General features: G+C 53.6%; 10 protein-coding genes across 10 annotated transcripts; 5 read left to right on the top strand and 5 right to left on the bottom strand.

Moving 5' to 3' along the window:
* Nucleotides 1-588: 588 nt before the first annotated feature.
* Nucleotides 589-1514, top strand: PG994_009879 (uncharacterized protein; the record flags this gene model as incomplete). The annotated part of the gene is made up of 2 exons (XM_066861288.1): nt 589-1161; nt 1218-1514. 2 exons carry the CDS (start codon nt 589-591, stop codon nt 1512-1514), a joined length of 870 nt encoding a protein of 289 aa, XP_066710398.1.
* A 2251-nt stretch (nt 1515-3765) lies between these two features.
* Nucleotides 3766-6393, top strand: PG994_009878 (uncharacterized protein; the record flags this gene model as incomplete). The annotated part of the gene is given in 3 exon segments (XM_066861287.1): nt 3766-5435; nt 5494-5986; nt 6004-6393. 3 exon segments carry the CDS (start codon nt 3766-3768, stop codon nt 6391-6393), a joined length of 2553 nt encoding a protein of 850 aa, XP_066710397.1.
* Nucleotides 6394-6964: 571 nt separating this feature from the next.
* PG994_009877 (uncharacterized protein) lies at nt 6965-7456 on the top strand (the record flags this gene model as incomplete). Its single annotated transcript, XM_066861286.1, has 1 exon — nt 6965-7456. One exon carries the CDS (start codon nt 6965-6967, stop codon nt 7454-7456), a length of 492 nt encoding a protein of 163 aa, XP_066710396.1.
* A 532-nt stretch (nt 7457-7988) lies between these two features.
* On the bottom strand, nt 7989-8388 carry PG994_009876 (uncharacterized protein; the record flags this gene model as incomplete). Its single annotated transcript, XM_066861285.1, has 2 exons — nt 7989-8173; nt 8229-8388. The coding sequence occupies 2 exons, from the start codon at nt 8386-8388 to the stop codon at nt 7989-7991; spliced, it is 345 nt and encodes a 114-aa protein (XP_066710395.1).
* A 642-nt stretch (nt 8389-9030) lies between these two features.
* PG994_009875 (uncharacterized protein) lies at nt 9031-9585 on the bottom strand (the record flags this gene model as incomplete). The annotated part of the gene is made up of 2 exons (XM_066861284.1): nt 9031-9465; nt 9535-9585. The coding sequence occupies 2 exons, from the start codon at nt 9583-9585 to the stop codon at nt 9031-9033; spliced, it is 486 nt and encodes a 161-aa protein (XP_066710394.1).
* Nucleotides 9586-10626: 1041 nt separating this feature from the next.
* PG994_009874 (uncharacterized protein) lies at nt 10627-11258 on the bottom strand (the record flags this gene model as incomplete). The annotated part of the gene is made up of 2 exons (XM_066861283.1): nt 10627-10772; nt 10916-11258. The coding sequence occupies 2 exons, from the start codon at nt 11256-11258 to the stop codon at nt 10627-10629; spliced, it is 489 nt and encodes a 162-aa protein (XP_066710393.1).
* A 1181-nt stretch (nt 11259-12439) lies between these two features.
* Nucleotides 12440-14091, top strand: PG994_009873 (Bifunctional solanapyrone synthase; the record flags this gene model as incomplete). Its single annotated transcript, XM_066861282.1, has 3 exons — nt 12440-12772; nt 12838-13451; nt 13530-14091. The coding sequence occupies 3 exons, from the start codon at nt 12440-12442 to the stop codon at nt 14089-14091; spliced, it is 1509 nt and encodes a 502-aa protein (XP_066710392.1).
* Nucleotides 14092-15329: 1238 nt separating this feature from the next.
* On the bottom strand, nt 15330-16375 carry PG994_009872 (uncharacterized protein; the record flags this gene model as incomplete). Its single annotated transcript, XM_066861281.1, has 2 exons — nt 15330-15860; nt 16091-16375. The coding sequence occupies 2 exons, from the start codon at nt 16373-16375 to the stop codon at nt 15330-15332; spliced, it is 816 nt and encodes a 271-aa protein (XP_066710391.1).
* Nucleotides 16376-17433: 1058 nt separating this feature from the next.
* On the top strand, nt 17434-17991 carry PG994_009871 (uncharacterized protein; the record flags this gene model as incomplete). The annotated part of the gene is made up of 2 exons (XM_066861280.1): nt 17434-17675; nt 17754-17991. 2 exons carry the CDS (start codon nt 17434-17436, stop codon nt 17989-17991), a joined length of 480 nt encoding a protein of 159 aa, XP_066710390.1.
* Nucleotides 17992-19620: 1629 nt separating this feature from the next.
* Nucleotides 19621-20765, bottom strand: PG994_009870 (uncharacterized protein; the record flags this gene model as incomplete). Its single annotated transcript, XM_066861279.1, has 3 exons — nt 19621-19655; nt 19720-20238; nt 20342-20765. 3 exons carry the CDS (start codon nt 20763-20765, stop codon nt 19621-19623), a joined length of 978 nt encoding a protein of 325 aa, XP_066710389.1.
* Nucleotides 20766-21033: the final 268 nt, after the last annotated feature.

The raw sequence follows: 21033 nt of genomic DNA, 5'->3' as shown, positions 1-21033 counted from the left end.
CCTGCCTTCAGTTGCTTGCCTGCATGCCAAGGGCCACCAGGACTGGTTCGTGTCTCAGCCTGCCTTAATCATGACGGCTCCCAACGAATCGAAAGACCCCAGGCAAGCAGGCAGGACCGAAACCAACTCGGATAAAAGTCCGAGATGGATGAACACACGAGAAGCCTCGATCCCGAGAGGACCCCGCAGGTGGGCCATGAGTCAACGCTCTTTTGACTGGTCGTGGCAGGCCAGGCAATCACTGGCTAGCTGCAGTCTACGCTTGACGTGCAGATGCAGTGAGACACTATCGGTTGCCTTGGACGTATAGCGGAGCGCGAAAGCAAAGTCGACCGCGCCCGACCATGCTGACAGCCATGAAATGCACGCTATTACCCCGCTCGACGCTATATTATATCGTGCGATCAGCGGCTCTAAGATCTCCCCTTTCTATCATACTCCTCTTTTTAAGTATCCCTTGGAGCTCCCCTTGTAATTAAACATCACAGAGGCAGTCGCCTTTGAAACATTCATGTTGGGACTGGTGCCAGACTAGATATCACAGTTTTTCAAAACCAGGCAATGACAAATTCCATTCCCAACTTCATCATGGCTCCTCCGCAAGTTTTCGTCCAGCAGATCGCCTTCCTAGAGGGCCTCAAGGACATCACCCCCGCGAAGGAGACGCTGCCCGTGACCCTCGAGAACGTCCACGCCCGCCTCAACGCGCTGGAGCGCTCGGCCGAGCAGCCAAACCCGCAGCCGCCGACCGTCGTCCCGGACTGGGACTCCCTGCGCTACCGCACCATGCGCCTCTGGCGGGCCCCAGTCCGGTGCCCCGGCGTCTACGCCCTCGTCGTCTCGGCCGACCAGTGGTGGCCGTCGGCTGAACAGACAGGCGACCAAGCCACTGCCCTGGCCCTCGAGCGGACGCTGCGCAGCCTCGGCATCCTGAGCTACTCGGCCCCGCTAAGACCGGATGCCAAGGAGGACGGTGGCAAAGATGGCGACAGTTGCCCCAGCAGCAGCGGCAGCGACCAGTTCGACATGGCCGCGCAGGAGTTCTGCCGCCTGGCCGGCAAGCACCGCAAGAAGCCGCTGCGACCGTACCAAAGCATGCGCGAGCTCTACGCCGCCGCGTTCGAGCTGAACCTCGTGCTCGAAGGGCGACACGCGCATCCGGTGCCGTACGCCCCGGCCCCCAGATTCGGGCCCCCCGGCATGCCGCCCATGCCAAGTCGGCCGCCGGGGCCGCCTCCCCGGGTATGAATCCGCGGACCGTACACGTGGAGCGGCTCAAGAGGCCTAAGAAGAAGGTGTCCAAGGAGGGTGGTGGTTTCCTGCAGTTCATGTCGTGCGGCAGCCGCGATGACTCGGATTCGGACTCGGGCTCAGACTCGGACGATGACAGCGTCTGCGCCAAAAAGGGGTGGAGGCGCTGGTTGCCGGATTGGCTGTACAAGGGCCACTCCAAGAAACGTCGATGCGGCTGGGACACGGATTCCAGCAGTGGCGACAGCACTTTGGCCGACTAGTTTCCGACTGAGGTTCGTCCAGCAAGATTGACAGCATCGTTGGTCAGCATCTGGAGAGTTTGGTGTCTTTTCATAGTGTGCAGACATTAGAAACTGATGAAGTGTGTCACATGGGAGGACAGAGGGGCAACTGATTATCAAATACAATGAATGATTCAATACATGATGTTTTCCGAGCTGCAACCCCTGCATTTACTCTTTCGTGCTTAGGTGGAATAGGGTTTCGGCATGTCTGATAACTCAACGATATAGATTATAATGCTCAGTATCGCCTTGAGGCAATCATACATAAACACCTCGCTGCAAAAACGGGGGTAATGTGTCTGTGTAATGAAGAGGCGCAGATCCCCCAAGCTGCCAGAAAAGAAGGCTGCGAGTGACTCCTACAGGGATTCTGTTAAAGGGGGTCCCACAACTGCACGCGATCATCCTGGCCGAATCCTCCAATGCTACGCTTTCTGCATCCTTGTCTTAAAAGGACCAGTAACATCGAGATCTTTCTTCACCAACAACGCTGGATTGCTGAGAGAGGTGTTGATAAAGGAGGCGGCTAGGGGTGTTTGAGGGTTTCTCGTAATATGGTCCGCAGTTGGCTCAACTTGCCCCTTGTGCATTGGTGTGAGGATAATCTTCCGTTGATTACAAGATTCAGCAGCAGATTATCCCTCAATCCTGTAGTTATCCCATGCGTAGCCTTCTTTATGTCTTATTCTTTGTTCGTTGTTGCCAAGCGTTGCGGGCGCAGAGACATTTTGGGGTCGTCTGGACTTGCCCGGTATCACGGCCAAAACTTGAAGTTCTCGGCCGAGACCTCCGCAGAAGTCAGCAAAGCAAGATTGCGGCCGCTGTTAGCTCCATAAATAAAAAAAGTGCGCTGCACGGTGCGGCCTCGTCCCAAAACTTCCACTGTCTCGTGCGGCGGCCGCCGCCCAAACCCCCTGAGGAGGTCGTGTGGGATCGTGCAAAAAGAGAACTTTAAGGTCTGCCTGGGGGTCGAACCCAGAATCTCCTGATTACCGGTAATCGTAGTCAGACGCCTTGCCATTGGGCCAACAGACCTTGTGTGTGTGTCAGTGTGTGTGTTTGTGATTTTGGACCGGCTTATTGGAATTTTTCACTGGGATGGCTCACGAATGCGTTGATACGAATTAGAGCTTCTTCGCGCTTCGCTGTCGACAGCGCGAGAAGGTTGGAGACGAACGACGGGCGGAGATTGGAACGGCAATTTGAGAAAACCGTTCGTATTAGCTTGCTTATGCAAAAGGTCTAGAAGAGTTACGACAACTTTGGTCTGTCGCGAATATGACAGGGGTAACATGCTCTAGCAGGGATGACTTCTCTAGTTCTCCGAGATCCGACAATTGCCGCAAGGATCATGCCCGGGCCCATCAATCTACTGAACCAGCAACGCCTAAATAATGCCTGCTCAACACGTTGCCTAGCAGTGGCTTGGCCTTGCAGTGACTTGGCCTTGGTTTGATCTGCCTCTGCGACCTTGGCTGGGGAAGATGACTTGCATATGTTATGTAAGAGAAATATAACTTAGGATTGAGCAATCTCCTTTTCTCCCTCCCTTCTCTGGCCACCAAATATCGACTCCCTCCGATACTAGCCAGTCTCACTAGTTCACCGCAGTACCAAACTTAAGATATATCGACATGACTCGTGTATCAGGCGAATCGTTCGGCAGTCGGTCCGGTGCTTGGACCTCCTTGTTCGGATGAGCCACTCCGTCTCCCCCGGCCGCGCGATGGACGTAAACGGCAACCACATCGTCCCATAACCCCAGGACCAATCCTCAATGGTCCATGCCTCCAAGCTTCCCAAGAGGTCATCCAAGTCGGTTATCGTGCCGCCCCATTCTATTCGGAAGTTAAAAACGGAATTTATTAGAAATGGCGTGATATCGCCTACTCTCTCCGGACATTCGAGTGGATATTATTAGGTTCATATTGGGCAGCAGCAGCAGCAAGCAAGCAAGCAATATATCAGTCTCGTTATTACTATTGTGCAGATTCCTGTCCATTCCCGTAGCAAGGTTATCATAGTAAAACAGCGCGGGAATCTAATTTTGGGATGAATGCTGGGTACTGTAAACAAAGATCATCTTACCTGGTGCGCTCGGCGCTCGTAGCTTGTCGTTTTCCCATATTTGACACACATCCCAAACCTTATCTGACCTGCGACTGAATGCACTTGATTATCAAGAAAAGCAACCACCTCCGAAAAGACAGACCACGAGACCCAAACCATGCCGTTCGACCTAGGCTCCATGGACGAGTCCATCGACGAAGTACATGGACCGCGCCGATCCATGCAGCCGCCGCAGTCGCATTATAAGCAGATGCCAAGACCCCACGACGAGATAGACGACGATCTTTTCTACAACCGGTCATCGAGCAAGCCCAGCGCCAACCAAGCGGCCCAGACGTTCCTGGCCATGGACGACATGTCCGAATACGGCTCCAAGCAGTCCGTACGGGGGCGGTCCTTCTCCATGGACAGCGTCAAGCCCGACGAGCATCGACAGTTCGTCCCGGCCTACAAAAGGGACGACAACAACAAGGACTCGTTCAAGAAGCTCCCACAGTTCACCGAGGCCAACTTGGGCTTTACAAGTCCTTCAAAACAACAACAAGCCATTTCACGACGAACCTCTCGGCGCAACAGTATAAACGAGAAGAACAAGAATGGCCGGTATGAGCAAGAAGAAGAAAGCTCAGAAGAAGCCCCAAGACCACTTCCAAAGAGGCCGCGCGAAGACGAAATTGAGGCAGCTAGGAGGATACTGGCGGCGGCAGAAGCCAGCAGTCGTTGCGAGCCCAGCTTACGCCACGACTCGGGCGCCGCCGCCGCCGCTACTGCTTCGCCGCAGAGAGCCCCGTCACCACCGGCCACAGTACGATCGGCCACCCCGCCTCCCATTGGACGCCCCAGGCGTTACCTCTACGACGAGACGGAGCCCGGCCCGCAACGCAAGGATTCGGGCATGGGGACGCCAGAGAAGATACCTCCACGGTCGTCGTCGAAGCGACCATCCTCCGTCCGACGGCGAAGTGTGACCAGTATGTCCAGCATGCCGTCGCGCGTCGAGCCGGTCCTCGACCATGAGCAGCTGGACGAGGATGATGAGGAGGAGCAGCCCCGGCCGCCGCCGCCTCGGGACTATTACGGAAGCAGTAGTATGAGCAGCCACAGGCGTGTCGGGAGCCACGGCACCAAAAGCAACAAGGCCCGCTCGACGCGGAAGACGGAGAGCTCCTCGAATCGGGACGTCGACGAACGGACCAACTACCCCCGCGGCCTCCCGACCGTATCCGTGACCGGGACCATCAAGTTAGGCAAGCAGCTGCGTCGAACGTACAGCGACGACGAAGTCTCGGTCATGCACCGCGGCGGCGGCGGCGGCGAGTACGCCCCGTCGTCCAAACAAAGCGTCGTGAGCCACGGGTCGCGCCACCGCATGCCCGAGTTCTTCAGCGAGGAGGCCTTCCAGACGGTGCTGTACAACCCCATCACGGCGCACGAGCTGCAAAAGTTCAGCGAGCAGCGCCTCTGCGGCGAGAACGTCGAGTTCCTCGCCAAGATCAACCAGTACCAGGAGAGCCTGGGCGGGCTGTCGGGCCAGCTCGCCACGATCCACAAGTCCTTCATCTCGGACCAGTCGCCCCGCCAGATCACGGCCCCGCGCGAGCTGCTGCTCGCGGCGCACCGCGACATCAAGACGACGGTGTCGACTACGTTTACGCAGATGGAGTCCATCTTCACCGACCTACAGAAGCGCGTTGAGTACAGCGTTTTTACTGACATCTACCCGCGCTTCGTGCGTGAGAAGGTCTCGATGAGCGCCATCCAGGCCTTGGCCAATGACCGTCACAAGTACCAGGGTCTGGGCGATTGCTTTTGCTTGAGTGATCCAAAGTATGTCGTCACATTGTATTCTACCCTCCTATCATTCAAGACGCTAACAAACCTACAGCAAAGCAGACAACCCTATCGCGTTTGCCTCGGACGGCTTCGTCAAGGTCACGGGCTACAGCCGCCGCGAAGTCGTGCCCCGCAACTGCCGCTTCTTACAAGGCCCGCAGACGGACCGCGAGACCGTGCGCAATATGAAGATGGCCCTGGACGCGCGCAAGGAGACGGTTGAGCTGATCCTCAACTATAAGAAGAACGGCGATCCGTTCTGGAACCTGCTCTTCATGGCGCCCCTCTTCGACGAGACGGGCACGCTCGCCTTCTTCGTCGGCGGCCAGGTCAACTGCTCCACCACCATCCACTCCAACACCGACGTCATGAAGGTCCTGGCTGGGGCCCCGGCCGCGAAGGAGACGGATTCAGTCCCCTCTAAGCGGCCGCCGCAGATCCACCGGCAGAGCTCCATGCCTTCGGCGCGCAAGGCCCTCTTAAAAGCGTTTGGCGTGCGCGTGGACGAGGCGCGGACCCTGGCCGAGTCCGGGATGAAGGACCTCGTCTCAACCGGATGGAGGGCCAGGAACTGGGCGAGCAGATGAAGGAATTCCGGACGGCGTACTCCAAGTACCTCATCGTCAAGGCCGACACGTTCGTCATCCACTTCTACTCCGAGGGCGTCAGCGAGATGCTGCACCCGGCCAACAACGCCGCCGGCTTGGTAACGGGCCAGGACGTCTTCCGCTTCTTCAAGGCCAACATGGTCAGCAAGGAGACCGACTACCGCAGCCGCGTGCGCGGCGCCATCCGGGCCGGCAGCCCCATCAGCGTCGAGATCCGGCTGCAGACGCGGCGCAGCGCGCTGTACCGCGGGGACGAGCGCTTCGTGACGCACTGGACACCGCTCAAGGACGAGAACTCGGTGACGGAGTGGGTGGTCATCACGTTGGCGCCCATTATGGGGTAATTGAGGAGGGGGGCACACATGTTTCTTCATGATGTTTCGTTTCGGATGTTCTACGTAGGGCAAATAATAGCTCAGATACCAAGCGACCAGATACCAGGTGGATAGCAATATAGCGATAAACAAAAGCCACCTTACTACCACGATTGCCGAGGAGTAGATTTGCATCCCCGTGGAGTTGTTGGGCTTGTTGACATCTCTTGGTCGATGTGCAGCCGTGATGTCATGCAAGAAGTCGTGTGCCAACATCGATCTTTTCCAAAATCGGATTCAGGATTCAGTACAATGAATGTGATGGCTGCAACTCGATTAGGCAACCGGAAGTGCCTGGTCCAACCCAAACTCTGGTCCATCAAGGTGGGCGTGGATGCCGTGGCTCTCACCTTCCATTCTCCGACTGCTCGGGCTTGAACCCCAGCCAATGCCGTTTTGATTTCCGACGTCAGCTCTCTCTAGTGGTTAGGATCGCACATCTAGGATCGCAATCAATTTCCTGTATCCATAGGTAGTCATTCCACCGAGCATTTCCTCTACAATGGCATTGTCTCCCTTCTGAAACCTACTCGCCCCCATTATGGGATGGATAGAACTCATGGTCTCTGCACCCGGATCTCGCCGCGTTTTGGTAGGCCCCACGACCATATTGAAGCGGGTGGCTGTCCTATGGCTCTTGTTCGCACCACCGATTGCGGCCCTGCTGCTCGTCTTTTCTATTCCCGCTTGCGCAATCTTCAGTTTCGTCACTAGCCTCTTCGACATCTACTGGTCCTTGCAGCTGTACATATTCAAACGACCCCTGCATCAGTTGGACCAGGACGTCCGACCCATCGCCAGAGAGCTGGGCAGATTGTATGCCTTGTGGTGGTACCCATCGCTCTTGGCCGAGAATGTTATCGCCGTTACGATAATACCCTGGGGGCTGAAAAACAGGGAGGATGCAATCCTGACCGTGAAAACGCGACAGCAAGCATACGCTGATGAGCTAAGACAACTCCACAACTCTCGATTCAGCTCCTCGTCACTCAACGCCAAGTCTTCGACGTCCGACGCGAGCTCTGCCGTCTAGAGAGATGGGAACGCAGCGACCCAAGTTCCCGCCAAGCCCCCCTTCACGCAACAATGCCACTTCTGCGGTGCTGCCTCCGACATACTCGTGGCGAAAACAGGTGGAGCTGAGTCTTGATACATATTGACTGCATCCCAGCACGGCTGGCTATCGATCGGCTATTAGCTGGCTACATCATATCAACAAAAGACTTTGGATGAATGTCTCCTCGGGGAGAACGTGTGCCACATGTGTGGACGCATATATGAGTAGAAAATGCATCTTTGCGGGCGTTGTCAAGCCCTTGGGAAGGAAATAGGTTTAGTGGCATATCAACGTTTCCTCTTCGTCCATCCTAGGCAGGAATTTGGACTGTACGGTGCCTACGAACTTGACACGAGGGAATATAGGAACTTGAGAATAGCTGTATTAGGCACAAATAAGAACATGCAGCTGGTAAATCGACGAATATCAATCCGTAAATCCCAGTCTAGTGACATGAGTCCATGCCGACCTTCACCCGTATGAATGCATTGCTCTTGGATCAATCTTTCTATGCGCACTTGAAGCCTGCAGGCAATGACTGCCGTCTCTCGAGCACCTTAGACCGGTTGCTGGGTAGCACGGGGCCCGTAAGCTCATCTTCATCGGGAAGCAACGCCCGGAGGAATGAGGTGAAGCCCCGAGTCTTGCCAGTATTGGCTTGCACTTCGTCTGGCTCCTTCGACAAGTGATACTCTGTTTCATTATTAGCTCAAACAAGGTTGGTGGATGACCTGGGCCTTCATCTTACCGGTCCATGCTTTCACGCACTCCAGGACCATCGCTACTACCAAGACCAGGGCTACGATCTGACCGAACCCCCATTCGTTTTCGGAGCTGCCTGAGAGGTATTGCTCGTTGGTGGCCCGGAGTGCATACATCATGTAACCCTGCACGGGGTACTGAATCATTGCGAGCAGTAGAACAGTGGCTCGCGCACCGTATGGGGATAGAACAGAACCCAGTCTATCCGACACATAGTCGCCAACAGAGTATAATATTAGATGCTGCAGTCGACGCAACTTGATAGCATCCCTCGACCTCAATTCAGCCCTTCTAAATCGGTGCTGGATTATAACTGAGACCATCCAGAACAAGCTAAACACATCGATCCGTTGCGAGAAAGCTTTATAGTCGGAAATGAACCTGGTCGTGTAGAATGACAGAAGCGATCTTCTTCGTTCGGGTCTCTGCAACACAGCCGTGGAGATTCCTGGCGCCACAACCCTGCATATCACCAAACTCACGAACAAATAAAGCGCTGTGATGCCGAGATATATGTCGTCGACCACTGGGTGAGTCGCTCCCGGACTTGACGTTCTTCTGGCATCATGCCACCGTCCAGGAACGCTATCGTCCCACGTTTGTAGTTTCGAACCGAATAGTATAATGAATGCAAGTTAAAGACCCATATACACGGAGATCGGTAAGCCACTAAAGAAGAAGCCGTTGGGTCGCTTAAACGTCGTAGTTACTGCTGCCGCAGCGGACACACTGATAATAGTTAGTCTCATGTTCTGTGACACGAAGCAGTACTTATCTCTACTGCTGTCCTACCCGGTGAAATTGACCACATCATATACGATATGGAAATGGTAGAGTCCTAGTGTCTCATGCTGAGCTAGAGCACCAATAAGCAGCGAGATTCCTGGACACATTCGGTTAGCGTCAAAGGTCGCAGAAGAACGTGAGGTGTTTGGCTGACCGTTGAGCAGCTGAGCATCGCCGATTGTTCTCAATGCTCTGTCGATAAGCTCAATCTTGTGGTTGGCATAATGACGAGTGCCCTCTAGCGAGATGTCATCGGCGGGCTTTCTAAGCATGCCCAAAAGCAACAACGTTGTGGTATTTTCTGCCTTCTTCTTACTACCATGGATATCCTCCCGAGTGCGGCGGAGCTCGCGTAGGCGAAGCCGGGTCTCGACCAGTATGGACCAGCCAGAGAGGAAGAAGGACAGGCCAGCTTGTATAATGAACGAGAGAATGATCTATACGCGTCATATCAGAAAAGACACGTCCATGAGGCCAAGGAATGGGGAGATCTGGAACATGCTTACCCCTAATCCAGCTATGTCAGGGTTCGCACTCCCAACATCGGTGCACGCCATGATTACTTGTTGAGTGCTATCGCTGTAATTCCTAATGATGTTGCAGTTGAAAATTCGAGTCAGGCTGGAGACTAGAAAAGCTGCCTGCGTCAGATCATTTGGTCAGCTGACGTAAGCCTGGTTTCTATATTTGTTTTTCTTACGGATGAATTCTAATACCTAACCGGTGGACTCAGAGTGCTACTGATGCGACTTTGATTGAACGATTAGCTTTCGCGGGGTTCTAAGAGAAGCGAACGAACTTCAGGGAGCCAAGTCATAGCGAGTAACTGTCTTCAAAGTATTGGGTCGATATTTTCGCGATATCTTACTTCTTATCAGGCAACTGGTCTCTCATCTCGAAGCTCCGATCTTCGTCAAAGTCTACGACCACCTCTCGGGTCCGAGTAATTCCCCCGTCGAGAATGCTCTGCTCGCTTGGCGTATCCATGCAATCATACCTACGTGAGCCTCTGCCCGAAAATGCTCTCGAGTTAGGCTTGGTTGGTCTGACGTATCCTCCAGCCGAAGCAGAGTTAGAGCCGTAGTACCTCTTCCTTGCATCTTTGAACAACACACGAAGCACCGGGACGCAGGCTGCGACGATGGTGGCGTTGGGCTCTGCCAAGGTGAATATCCAGAATATGACCAGGTTATACTTAACTGTAGCAGCCGAAGCGTCAGTAGACCAACATCATTATATCCAGGGTTCCATGTCAATTCAAGACTCACAGTCTGGAACCCTCGAGTCCAGGGTGGTAACGCTTTGTAGGGCTTTCATGATACCAGTGACACCTGCACTACTAGAGGTCAGTAGCCAAACCCTCGACTAGGCTTGATGAGACTTACACGACGCCAAAGCTCAAGCCGATAGCGAGACTGACTCTCTCCGACTTCCCCATCTGCAGGTCCATCAAAACCTTCCACTAGTCTGGTATTTAGTAATTGTGTCTTTGGTAGAAGGCGGGCAGACGAAGACTCCAGCTTGGATAGAACTCACGGGCAACAAAGCCAAAACGAAATCTGCCAGGCTAGAGTAGAGCGAGCTGACGATGTTGAGCGTCACAGCGTGGCTTGCATTCCAACATTTAACATGCAGGTCGTAGGGGTCTCGGCCCCGCAGAATGGCCGCCAAAGCAAGAGAATGTGGCCGATGAAGACGATGTTGATGCTGCCGATAATGAACCAAACGAGGTATCTCTGCCAGGCTCGGGTGATTTGGATGAGGGTCACCGCGAATGAGGTTTTCGTCAGTGAAAGTGATACCATCTGACAAGCTGTTTCTCTTGCGGTCAGCCTTGATCAGTAGCGGAGTGCGAACACTTGTTGGCAAGAAAGTGAAGTTACGCACTATGGGCGCATCGAGCCAGTAGCGTGATGGTATTTTCGCCCAACACCGTGTCTATGTAGCCCAGACTCATGGCCCTGGTCAGCAGAGATGTCGACGTGAGCATACAGGCCCACCCAGCGGCCAGGACGTAGTCATCGCGCATGAGCTGCCCGGAACGGTACAGTCGACAGTAGAAGCGAAGGGTCATGAAGATTGTCGAGATGGCGAACATGGTCCAGATGGAGGTGTCGACGATGACAGCTGGCTGCCCAGGGGAGAACTCGTGTGCGCCATCTCTGGCGATCATTGAAATCATGGAGCCAGGAGAGGCTCTCTGCACCGACTTGGCAAGGGCGTGGCCCATCATCACCGAGAAATAGGAAGCACCATCATCGAGGTGAAATGATTATTATCAAAACGAATAAGAGGGCACGAGAGGATCCCATAAGCACCTTATATCATCGCTACCAAGATCTCTGTGAATGTGTCTCACTTTGCCCCTTACATGTAGGCAAGGGGTTTAGTCGGGCCTTTGGCGTGATATTTTCAGAATATGCTTATTCAAGAACCTCTAGCCGTTCGGTTCTTCGGCTCAATCAAAAAGGGACACCCACGCTCAAACATTCTCGTATCCGATACCGATCATCATTAGCCGTTACTTGTTTACCCTACACAATCATTGGCTTAGATATTCGCTGTCAAATTCGCAAATACTTAGCAAACACGTGACTGGTCATATTTCTCCAGACCCAACGCATTCGGTAGGCATTAAGTCATACGATACCAGGGCCTTGGTTCAGCCATGCTCCTCATTAGGCAGGTGAATTCGATGCAAGTTGGTCCAGGAGAACACCAAGCGACGTGAGGGGCACCAGCTATTAAATCTAGGGCACCATTTCCGTGTTTGCTGTTTGCTAGGTCTGTAAGGGCGGGCATTCGTGTTACGTTACCCGGTACATGGAAGATGGTAGAGGAGGGTCGGTCCAGACCGTCGCTCATGACTGTCGGGCTTTGATTGGTGCCGAATCACCGGAACACATCCCACGCATACGCATCAGCGTAAAAGGCGGGAGTGGAAGTGATACTCCGGGGCTTTTGTTTGCTTCCTGCCCTTTACGAAAGCATGTCGCCTCGCTGCATGTCCATGTCCAAGTGGCGAGGGTCAATGTCGAGAGCATGCTTGGCAATCCTACCTAATTTGCGAATGTGCAATCTCCCATTAATGTCAAACAAACCTGCATAAGCCGGAACACCGAAGCGAGGGGGTTTTCTTCTCAACGGCCTGCAAAACTTTAAGAGCCAAGCTTTAAAGAGCCAACCGTCCCGCGTGGCCATTCCATAAAGCTCCCCTCCCGAGTCGAGGGCAACCATCGTCTAATAAACACGAGCAGTCACCGTTACCATGCGTCCCACCCTGATCCATACCGCTGTCACAGCCTTGGTTGTTGTGGCTGCCGAGACCGCCGCAACGGCACCCGATAATTTACTTGGCGTAAGTTACCCGATACGCGGTCCGATCACGCGCCTGTACGCGTATTTTCTAATATGACGGTGCAGTGCCAAGCCCTCGTTGATACGGGACTGGGAGATAACATACTGTTCCCCTCCACTCCCGGCAGCGGCTATCAGGCTAGTCTCGACTCTTACTACTCTCTCGACGTCCGCGAAATCAAACCGGCCTGTGTCTTCCAACCGCGAACTGCGGATGACGTCTCTAAAGCCATCCGGGTCTTGTGGAAACCTCTTTCGGGCAACGTTGCCGTTCGGGGTGGCGGCCACAGTATTTGGCCCAACAACAATGTTGCTGGTGGTGTGACGATAGACTTGAGTCTTCTCAACCAGACAGAAGTTCACCAGCCAAACGAGCCCAACAGGGCTGTGAGTTTGAAACTGTATTTCTTTGCCTAGACATCAGAGCTTGAGCTGACTGAAGCCACCTTTAGCCTATTGCTTCTGTCGGTGCCGGCTCAAGATGGGCATCCGCCCTTCTTGAAATCGAAAAGTACGGACTCTCTATCACTGCAGGCCGTGTCGGCACCGTGGGCGTCGCCGGCCTAACTCTCGGTGGCGGCTTGTCCTTCCATTCCGGCAGGCGCGGCTTCGCCTGTGACGATGTGACGAATTTCGAAGTCGTACTAGCCACCGGCCATATCGTGAATGCAAACGATGAGGAAAACGCGGACCTCTTCAAGGCTCTCAAAGGAGGCAGCGGCAACTTTGGCATCGTGACCAGGTTCGACTTTGCTGCATTCACAGCAGGCGATCTTTACGGTGGAATGGTTACGGCCGCTTGGGACCAGAAAGACACCATCGTCGAGTCATTCATTCGCCTGATTGACATCAACGAGCAGAACCCCGCCGACAGCCAGATCGTGCTCTACATGTATGACCCGGCAAATCGCACTTCAACGGTCTCGTCGGTCCTTGTCAACACGGACGGCATCACCAACTCAACATCGTTCGAGCCCATGGCCGAGGTGCCCTGGCTCGCCGACGGCCGGGCAACCCAGACGTACGGCGAGTTAGTGGCCGCCATGTCTGACGAAAGGGGCGACCGGTGAGTTTTGCAACCTCACAACGATCCTACATCTGTTTGGTATTCTTTAACTAACCTGTGTTTGTTTTCTGTGCTAAGCTACGTATGGTTCTCCCTATGCTTCCAGAACAACAAGCTCGTCATCGACAAGGCGACCGAGCTGTGGGAAACGCTAATCGACGAGACCCAGGACGCCCTGGGCGACGTGGACCGGTTGATCTTCGTCTTCCAGCAGCTGCCCCGGCACTACGCGCAGAAGAACCCCGGCGGCAACGTGCTGGGCATGGACGAGAGCCTCACCGAGGACGCGATTGTCTGGCTCGGCGAGGCGTTCGCGCGGACGCCCGAGGCTGAGGCCCTGTTCCAGCGCAGGATTGGCGCCATCACGGAGGAGCTCGAGGCGTACGCCGAGGCCATCGACGCGGCGACGCAGTGGCGGTACATCAACTATGTCAATGAAAAACAAGACCCTATCAAGTCTTACGGTGCGGAGGTTAGATCCCCACAAAGCTCTATTCCCCCTGTTGTGAGAGTTTTACTGACCATGATTTTCGCAAAACAGAATATAGCCTTCATGAAACAGGTCTCAGCCAAATATGACCAGTGGGGTTTCTTCCAGACAAGAGTCCCAGGCGGTTTCAAGATTTCCCACGTGGAGTAAGGTTGGACGGCATCTGAGCTCTGTTTGGACTACAATGCCCGTATCGAGTGGAGTTCACGACGCTTAGAGAACATCACTTATAAGAAACCACGGTTGTGGGATGCTAACTAGTTTCTCTGACACCCTATATGCCACTTCCCAGTATGAGTACATTCGTGAAGCCCCTTCGGCTTGGCATAAGATGTTCTATCAATAGAAAGGTGACGTTACCGCAGATAGGAGAGTTTACATTGGTTTCGAGAACTGCGACGCGTCTCAATCTTGATGGGGGCGTCGCCAGCCTGGTGTTCGGATATAGCGAGACGCTTTGGATGCCCAAGAAATGCGTGGCTTGCATTTTCGGTAAGCAACCGACAACCAAGATCAAGGACTGGACATCCGATTCCAGATCTTGGGCATCTCGCTAATAATAATGCTGATGTCAGAAAAGGGGGGCTACTCATCGAATTGGACCGGAGCTTGCCGAGAACAAGGATCAATAGTAAAGCCATGGTAGCAAGGTCTCTACAGGCCCTTGTCGATACAACGGGTTTTATTACATAAGGCTACACTTGACCGTTTCATGGCGCTGTCAGTTCATTACCCCATGCATACCTTGGGAGGACGGATGTTCAGCCGAGCTCAAGAATGCACTTGAAGATTTGCTCTTTGTGTCGACTTAGGAGACCGCAGCCATGAGCAATGCCATACACGTAGGACCGTAGGAACTCAAATACTTTCACAGAGTCGTGTGGACTTACTAAGAGACCTACGTAATTTAAACCCCCAATGTTTATTTCGGTCCGTCATGGGATCAGTGTGTTCAAAAGAAAGCAAGATTACTTGCATTTAGGATGGGTCCGTAAGTAAATCGATTTAGACTTAATCTTCAGCTTCGGTGTCGAGGCGCACGTAAGGTACTAAGGAATATAGATCCCCACGCATGGTGCCCATGTCCCCCCTCCCCCCTTGTCATTTGATCACTCCTATTTAACAGTCGACCAAGGTTCTCGGTATACGTACTAGACATGTACCATATGATTTTTAAAGAATGTGTTCTTCTAGCTAGTAATTTAAAGAGCGTGTGCGTTGGAAGTAAGTAAAGGGGACATAACGGTAACGACTGAATCCCGGTGTGAGTCCCGTACGCATGGCAATGACGGAATTGATCCAATACGAGCAGCCTCCGCACCCCCCTTCCCAATATGTAGGGCGATTTCCCCCCCCCCCTCCGTCCTGAATAGCCCTACTCTAGCTAATTAAGCTATGAAGTCCCCATTTTCCATCTTACCATGCGTCTTCATATGATTCCCCACCCAGTTGGTGCCGTGTTCAACCGCGCGCCCATCTTGAAAGTCTACACCGTTGTGCATCTTGTTGTCTTTAGCGCTGGGCGCCTCCTCTTCGGGCTGTTCTTCGGTGGCTTTGTATGGTTCCATGACGTTGCCGTGATAAGTCTTCGCCTGAATCTTGGTCTCGCCTTTGTGGTCACTTCCCACGGTAGCGCCGTTGTGCATGCTTCCGCGCCCTGACATTGTGTTGCCTTGATAGGCGACTAGTTGGCCGGCTGCATTTCCACAAGGCTGCGCATCACCGGTGGCGTCGATGGTGGCTGGTGGTATGGCGTCTGACTCGGCCGACAGCTGTTTGTTATTGGCCTCGGTGTGGGAATTAGGCTGAATGCCCTGCTCGGAGAAGAATGAGGGGTCATGCATCATATCCAACATCTCGCTTGTTTGCTCACCTTGGGACCGTGAGGCCTTGATGATGACATTATTGGTGCCCTCGGTCTGGACCAGCGCGAAATCCCCGGTCGCTGTCTCTGGACTGGAGCGAGCTCGTCGGCGTCGACTTCCGTACACTTAATCCCGTATCTCTGGGAGTTTGTTTGAGGCGGTCGGGGGCGATATCTTAATTCGGTGCAGATCTCGTTCTTGGTAATGATAGTAATATACAAGGAAAGAGTGCTCTTCTTCTCCTCGATTGAATCAAAAGTGCGACTGAGGCTTTTCTCTCTAACCGCAAAGGCAATCGAGGTGAGAAACCGGCCCCTTCGCTTCTTATCGAGAGAGTTGAAAGGCTCGAGGGTGGCTGCAAGAGACCGGGTGCAGTCCACTATTTCAGGTGTGTTGAAGGATGGATCCTGTGTGATTTTCTGGAGGAGGGGGGCCAGCTCTTGAATCCTTTGCCGGTAGTTTCGTGAGGTCTCTGTGGCGTGATAGAGACGTTCAAAAAGACCGCATAGTTTTAGGCAGTACTCTGCTGCTTGGGCAGCAGTGACCACGAGGGCGAGCACGTCTGCCATAACAGCAGTAAGATGAGACCAAACCTGGCCGATAGTCCTTACTAGCAAGTAGCACGGGAAAGCATATTAAAATCCATTAGACGTAAGATATTAGCGTTGCAGTCGGAGAACATGGTGTGAAGGACAAGCGTTTCAAGTAACGTCGGGGTCATTGAGATGGGCTTATAGGATCGCCGGAGGAGAGAAGGCTGCCGGGCGATGCAGTGAACCGCCATGCATATGCGTTGGCAAACCGAGAGCCTGATGTCCGGTCGGAGCTCTGCTGCAGTCAGGCTATTTGGACAGCCTTGGGGGAGTCGACCCTGTTTTTCTTCCACTGATTAAAAAGAGAAAAATGACATCACCAGGCGTCAGCAAGCAACCCAGAAATAATAGTTCCCCGTATTTCCGTTGCATATTAAGGATCGCAGGGATCCGTACGCCCGTACAAAGAGGGAATCAGAAATGATTTTATGTGTTTACCGCTCTCTGTAGACACAGCCTCATCATTGGGCCGTTGGCAAACGTGATAAGGCTGCGTGCCTCTCTAAACCTAGAACTGGGTGGTGGTTGGGTATTTCATTTCCCTCTCATCGTACTTCTCTCCTGGGATATTTTACAACGAGGTTAGCAAGATGAATCCGCGACATTATGACTAATGCCATCCCTCAACTCGGCTTGAGATGGAATTGAATCGGAGTAAGAGCCTCAAAAGTTAGCCGCCAGTGGAGGCAGAGCATTGGGGGTTTCTATAATAGGTAGTACCGGCATGGGGGTTGTGTCATTAAGGGGGCGATGCCACCAATACCACGTTCCAGGACACTAATTTTAGCATGTTCCCGATATGGTTCTTTTTTGCATCCACGAACATCGACGTGGATAATTAATCACCCACTCCCCCGTTGAGTTATAGAGCTCGTTTCTGCTTTTGTTTCGATCCATCCAACCACTCATGTTCTGATCCGAGCTGGATCTGGAAGATCTAGCCGAAGATCCTAGGCCCAGTACCTTCACCACACACAGAAACTCGTGTTACGGTACACTTGCTCCATACCACTGCATATGAGCCAATCCAGGCCATGTCGCAACGGTCGCCACTACGGCAATTCTCGATTAGACCAAGTTATAGACACAATGACCATCGCGGCGAAGGACCCCAGCACAATGGCCCCCAGATCAACAACACCGATAGTAATGTGCAGATGTGGTTCGAAAGACATCGAGGACAGGCGATGGCAGCCCTTGCTGTGGTCGCGATCGTGGCTATCGTGAGCTTGAGTTTGGGTCTGAGCTTGGGCCTGAAAGGGGGTTCCAACCCACCGTGAGTCGAGCCTATCCACATACAATACATCCTGTTTCTTCACGTACTGATGAGTAATTATCTTCCTCGGGTGCTCAGGTCATCAAACGAGAAGGCAGCTTCACCAGGCTCTACCGGAAATAACATGGCAACTCCGACCACGGCCAAGGAGCTAGCCCAGACTGCTATAACACCTTCGGTTACGAAACAGGCAGACCCATACTACTGCGATTTAGGGTGCGAGGGGGCCTTCATCGAGGAGAATGGCTGCCACAGCAACTGCCCAGGGCCGCTTGCAGAAGCCAAGAAGACTGCGAAGACCCGTACCCTTGTATAGCGAGGGTACGATCCGGAAGGACCATGACTTCCAATGGGCTCCCGTTGAGTTCCTGCTGTTTTACTGGCTGCATGGAGCAATGGTCGTGCCAGGGGGCGTGCTCGTCGACTCTAAAGTGTGTTAAGGCAACAAACTTCACCGCCTCGTCCACTTGTACGCACCCTAGACCTTAAATAATACAAAAACAATAACAACATATGGATTGAATCCATAGCTCCTAGCCTATGGAGCCCTCACGGTCACGCCAAGATCCCGCCTGGGAAGGGGGGACTACGAAACTCGAACTTGCTCTTCATCACTTGCTGGTGTTTTGATGAGCACATAGTTCGTCTGGTTTCGAGATACTCTCCGCACAGCTACTGCCAATGCCCATATCCCGTTCGAGGGCGAAAAAGGGGGCCTGTATAGCCTGTTGATACCACTAAAACGACATTCCCTTTCCCAATGCATCAACCTTCCAGACAGGCATCGACGTCGAATCTGTCTCAGCGCTCTCACACGACCACAAGTTGGACTTGTCGACAATTGATGACCTATACAGTGCCTGATCATGGCGCCCGGGCTCGGACATCTCTTGACTGGTTGGTCACAACTGAAGGGTCCAATCAGATACTACCTGCATCGCTGACTTAAGGCGGCTGTCGGAGTGGATTGTCTCACACCTCCACCGATCGCCCAGTCGCCGTCGGTAAGCTGCTTGGAGTGGACGGGTGGTCTTCGGGCCTCGCTGACTCGGCCGATTCTAGTAGCCCCATCCCATCCTCTTTCTTCGATGCAAGTTCCGTACAGCCCCATCCGAGAATCCCGGGCCTCGATACTTGGATATGTGTGTGGAGACATGCAGAGTAGGCTTGCAAGGTCACTTGGAGTCCCAGTTATCATTGAGCTCCCAGTTGATTGGGTCAAGATTTGAGGGATGGTAGAATTCAGCCCGACAGGCCGACTTGGCTTGATGTACATCAGCTGGCCCAGGACATGACGGCATACATGTCAGGATATCATTTGTATACCTCGAACTGAAGGCAATGCAGGTATCCCAACTTGAGGTTCATCAGTGTAGAAGGTACAGTTGAGCTGCGGCCTCGATAGCGCTCAGTAGGTGAAGAGGCGGGTTTTCGCTGTGGTCAGCCCAGGCTTCTACAAGATCAATCGTTAAACGCCGAGACAATCAAATATGCCATTGGCAAGCCATGGTGGTGTCGTGCTTTAGTTGAGTATTGATCGCGAGATGGAAACTATATTAAATTCCAGCAAGGTGCAAAAGAAAAAGAAGCAAAAATCGTGGACTTGCACTAGCCGCGAATCGAACGCGGGGCCCATCGATGGCAACGATGGATTTTACCACTAAACCACTAGTGCCTTAGGGGGTTTCGACTTCGGATGATGGTATAAGACTTGCTTATTATAGTCTAGATAGCTTACGTGTCTCTAATTAAATCGGTGGGCTTCCATTCTTTGCTTCCTCATCTCTTAGGAATAACGGCAAGTGACCTCTTATCATAGCCACATTATTAAAAGCACGCAGCGGTATACAGACTGATTACTTCGTATAGCACGGAAGAACCGATGAGTCAAATGCAGTCAGGTGTCATATCTCAGGATTCTAGAGTCTACTGGTCGTGTGTCTATCTAGTTATTAACCGCAGGTTGAATAAGTGTAGATCCTGGTAGTCACCAAAGTTAGCATTCATTCATCTCAGGCCAAGTCAATCAATCAACCAAACTCACCTCCATCCGGGTAAACAATCTGCCCATTATAAAACAACCCACCCCGCCCCGCCAAGAACAAAATCGTCGCCGCCATGTCCGCATCCTTCCCCGTGCGCCCCGCCGGGTTCGTCGGCTTCGTCTCGAGCGTGCTCTTGTTGTCGTCGCCCGATTTCCCCGCCGTCATCTCGCTCGGGAACAAGCCCGGCGCGATGACGTTGACGCGGACCTTGACCTCTTTGAACAGGGTGGCCAGCATCCGGCTCAGGTGCGTCGCGGCCGCTTTCGAGGTCGCGTAGGCCGGCTGGCCCATGCTGGGCCCCTTCATGGCGCCCGAGATGGACGACACCGTCACCACCTGCGACGAGTAGCCGGGCGTGGTCTCGCGGCCTTTGGCGAGGAGCGGCAGGAAGGCCATCGACATGAAGTAGGCGCCCGCGACGTTGGTCTGCATCGTCTCGAGCCACTGCTCTTCCGAGCTCTTGAGGAAATGCTCCGAGATGGCCTTGGCGTCGCTCATGTCGGGCTGTCCGTTATTCGCTGCGCGCATGTTAATCCCCGTTGCAACCCCAGACCCCTTACCAGCCCCAACTCCAATTGAGAGATGAACCACCACCCGCACGGGCAGAGACAGAATGCTTACTGTACCGCGTATCATTATCCCGCGCAATCCCCGCATTGTTCACCAATAACTGAATCCCCTTGGGCTCCCTCCCCTCAATCTCCCTGGCGAGCCGCACGGCCTCGCTCTTCTTGCTGACATCGCCCGGCAGCGCGATGATCTGCCCGGGCCCCGTGCTGTACATCTGGACCGTCCGGTCCAGCACCTCCTGCCGGCGGCCCGTGATGTACACCTTGGCGCCGTTGGACTGCAGCGCCTGCGTGATCATGAGCCCGATGCCCGTCGCGCCGCCCGTGACGACGGCCGTCACGTGCGACACGTCGAACAGGGCGCTGGCGCGGAGGTCCTGGTTGCTCGCTTGTCCTGCAATGGAGGATTTGTCAATGAGCGTCAATTGTTTTCTGGCAAAGGTTCCGACTGTCAACATCCTCTTACCTGTTGCCATGGTTGCTTTGGGGATGATGTTGATGGGCGTCAAAGGTCTGAATGCACTGCGTACGAACGAAGATCTGGTACTTGAGAAGAGTCGGAGCATGTTGGTTGGAAAGAAGTCTTGCTCGATGAGATCTGTCTGTCAAGTGCCGACTCGGGGTAGCTAATGCAGGTTGTCAGATTGGCACAGTGTAGAACGAGCACATGCGGCTCGGCTACGTCAATGGAGGGGCTTCTGGAGCTTCATGACGACAAGACATGGCCTGGCATTCCCCAGATTT

The sequence above is a fragment of the Apiospora phragmitis genome, assembly GCF_038363925.1.
Source record: "Apiospora phragmitis strain CBS 135458 chromosome Unknown utg000010l:1.0-9815664.0:1.0-9183399.0, whole genome shotgun sequence".
In the NCBI taxonomy this organism is placed as follows: Eukaryota; Fungi; Ascomycota; class Sordariomycetes; order Amphisphaeriales; family Apiosporaceae; genus Apiospora; species Apiospora phragmitis.
Note: the sequence above shows the minus strand (reverse complement) of the source record. Positions and strands in the feature narration are given on the sequence as shown.